A 2,149-nucleotide genomic window follows, 5' to 3' on the forward strand; every position below is an offset into this window, starting at 1 on the left:
CCCCAAACCCCACAAACAAACAAACACGCTCCCCTCAGAAACCACAAACCAAACCAAAACCTCTGCAAAACAAAACGAAACCAGAAAACCTCGTATACATATTTTGTACTAACAACTTTTTTTTTTTTTCCTTCCTTCTCCTATTTCTTCCTCCCGTCTTCCTCCTGCAGGGTTTGCCACATGCAAGGATGGATTTCACGGAAGCCTATTCTGATCGGTGTTCCGCCGTGGGGCTTGCAGCCAGAGAAGGAAATGTTAAAATGCTGAGGAAACTTATTAAGCAGGGATACAGCATCGATGTTCCAGATAACAGGGGGTGGGTGCCAATCCACGAAGCAGCAGCTCACAATTCGAGTGAATGTCTGAGGCTGCTCGTTCGTGCAGGTAAGGAAAATTCGATGTGAAATAGTGTGATTTTTCTGCTAAATTACCCTGTCATACATATAACATAAATTAAATAGATTTCTCTTATCCTATTCGTGCTTGTTTTGTAAATGTCTGTGTGGTTTCACAGATACTAACTAGCTACGGTAAAGAGAAATTGGCATGTTATAGTCTGTGAATGAGGTTTAGTTTTACTTTACCTTCTCTGTCCAAGGCAGCTATCTGCATAGGACCAGCAATAGCTGGAACTGCTCTTTGAAAGAGTTGATAACAGCATGTTCGTGGATACGCTGTAGGCCACACATCTCAAATAACTCTCTTTTTGTCCGTTATTCTCATTTGTAGCTCCATCTGATGACTACATAAACTCAAAGACGTTTGAAGGGATGTGTGCGCTGCACCTTTCAGCATGCCATGGGGCTCTGGAAAGTGTTCGTGTTCTTCTGGAAGCTGGGACAGACCCCAATGAAGTTACCACCGAAGCAACCACCCCGCTGTTCCTAGGTGACACACGCTCTCTTGAAATCTCAGAACAACTGATGAGTAGGGAAAAGCTTCTTCACTGAGTTTAAACTCACCAGAGTTCATCCGCTACCTACCATGTTTAATATTTTTATAGCCTAAATATGAGGCTTTATACTTGGAGATCGAGTGAGTCTAGAAATTACCTTTTCTTTATGGAAAAATCTGCTTCAGACCGTTTTAAAACAAAATTGTAAAACCAAATTGGTTTTCTGCATCACCTTTTCCTTCTTTCTGGCACAGAAAAGGTCTAGGAGGTATAGGATTACATTTGTATGAGGGTGTTTCAAGTTTGGTTTTTTTGTTTTGTTTGTTGGGTTTTTATTTAATTCCTCCCTACTTCTTATGTGAAAAGACCTAAAGACCTCTTACTGGTTTTGCAATTCCTAGCTTAGCAATTAAGATGCATTTAGGTTTTTTCCATGATTTATGTTTGACATAATTAAATGCTTAAATCTTATGCTATAGCGAATCCTCAGAGTCTAAGTAATCTGATTAAATATGCTTATTGTTTTACTCACGTCTGTACCCAGGCAAATATCATGGCTGCCATGTTACCTCTGTGTAGAAGTCTCTTCACATTTTATTTTTAAGCAAGCAAATAGCTTATTTGCTTAAAACAATTGGTAACAGGTAGCACTTGTGGGGAAATCATCATTAAAAGCACACTGGATAATGATAATTAACACTATGTATAAGTGCTTACATAAATTAGACAGGGCCAAAGAAATGGTCCTGGGGTTGTTTATCCAAGAGATTTTTAAAAAGGCAAAAGTTTATGGTCATATTAGTCCAGATTATATCATGGGGCTATGGCACAGCTCTGTGTTGGGCATTGAGTACTACAAGCCAGAGGTGCTCCTTTGGCCAGCTTGTGCACCAATACTCTAAACATTCTTCAAGCAGTAGCAACTATTCCCAGGCTATTTATCGCCATGTCAAGCTTTTACGGTTACACAGGAAATGCGCCTTGGTAGAATTGTTGTTGGCAAAAAACTTGAGGATAAATCAGGATGCTAAAGGAGGCTTTGTCAATGAATGCAGTAGCATAAATTAAATGTACACATTAGAACTTAATTTTATCTAAGTGTTTAAAACAATTTTAAACTTTTTTAAAAAAGTTTACGTTTGGGGGAATTTGTTGTAAGATAGCCACTGGGCATCACAAGTTCAGGAGGCTGTTGCAACTGTCATGCAATTAGGTGCCTGCTGCAGAATTGCCTCTCTGTTCCATGGGAAAGAG

At 39.5% G+C, this 2,149-nt stretch overlaps 1 protein-coding gene across 1 annotated transcript in view; it reads left to right on the forward strand.

Moving 5' to 3' along the window:
• Positions 1-188: 188 nt before the first annotated feature.
• Positions 189-2,149, forward strand: part of ASB3 (ankyrin repeat and SOCS box containing 3) — a gene marked incomplete at its 3' end in the record, with an annotated part of 11,378 nt that continues 9,417 nt past the window's right edge. The window contains exons 1-2 of the mRNA XM_009708134.1: positions 189-384; positions 730-888. Of these exons, the coding sequence (XP_009706436.1) occupies positions 189-384; positions 730-888 (355 nt within the window). The remainder of the gene's footprint in view (positions 385-729; positions 889-2,149) is intronic.

The sequence above is a fragment of the Cariama cristata genome, unplaced genomic scaffold, assembly GCF_000690535.1.
Source record: "Cariama cristata isolate BGI_N322 unplaced genomic scaffold, ASM69053v1 scaffold39909, whole genome shotgun sequence".
Classification (NCBI taxonomy): domain Eukaryota; kingdom Metazoa; phylum Chordata; class Aves; order Cariamiformes; family Cariamidae; genus Cariama; species Cariama cristata.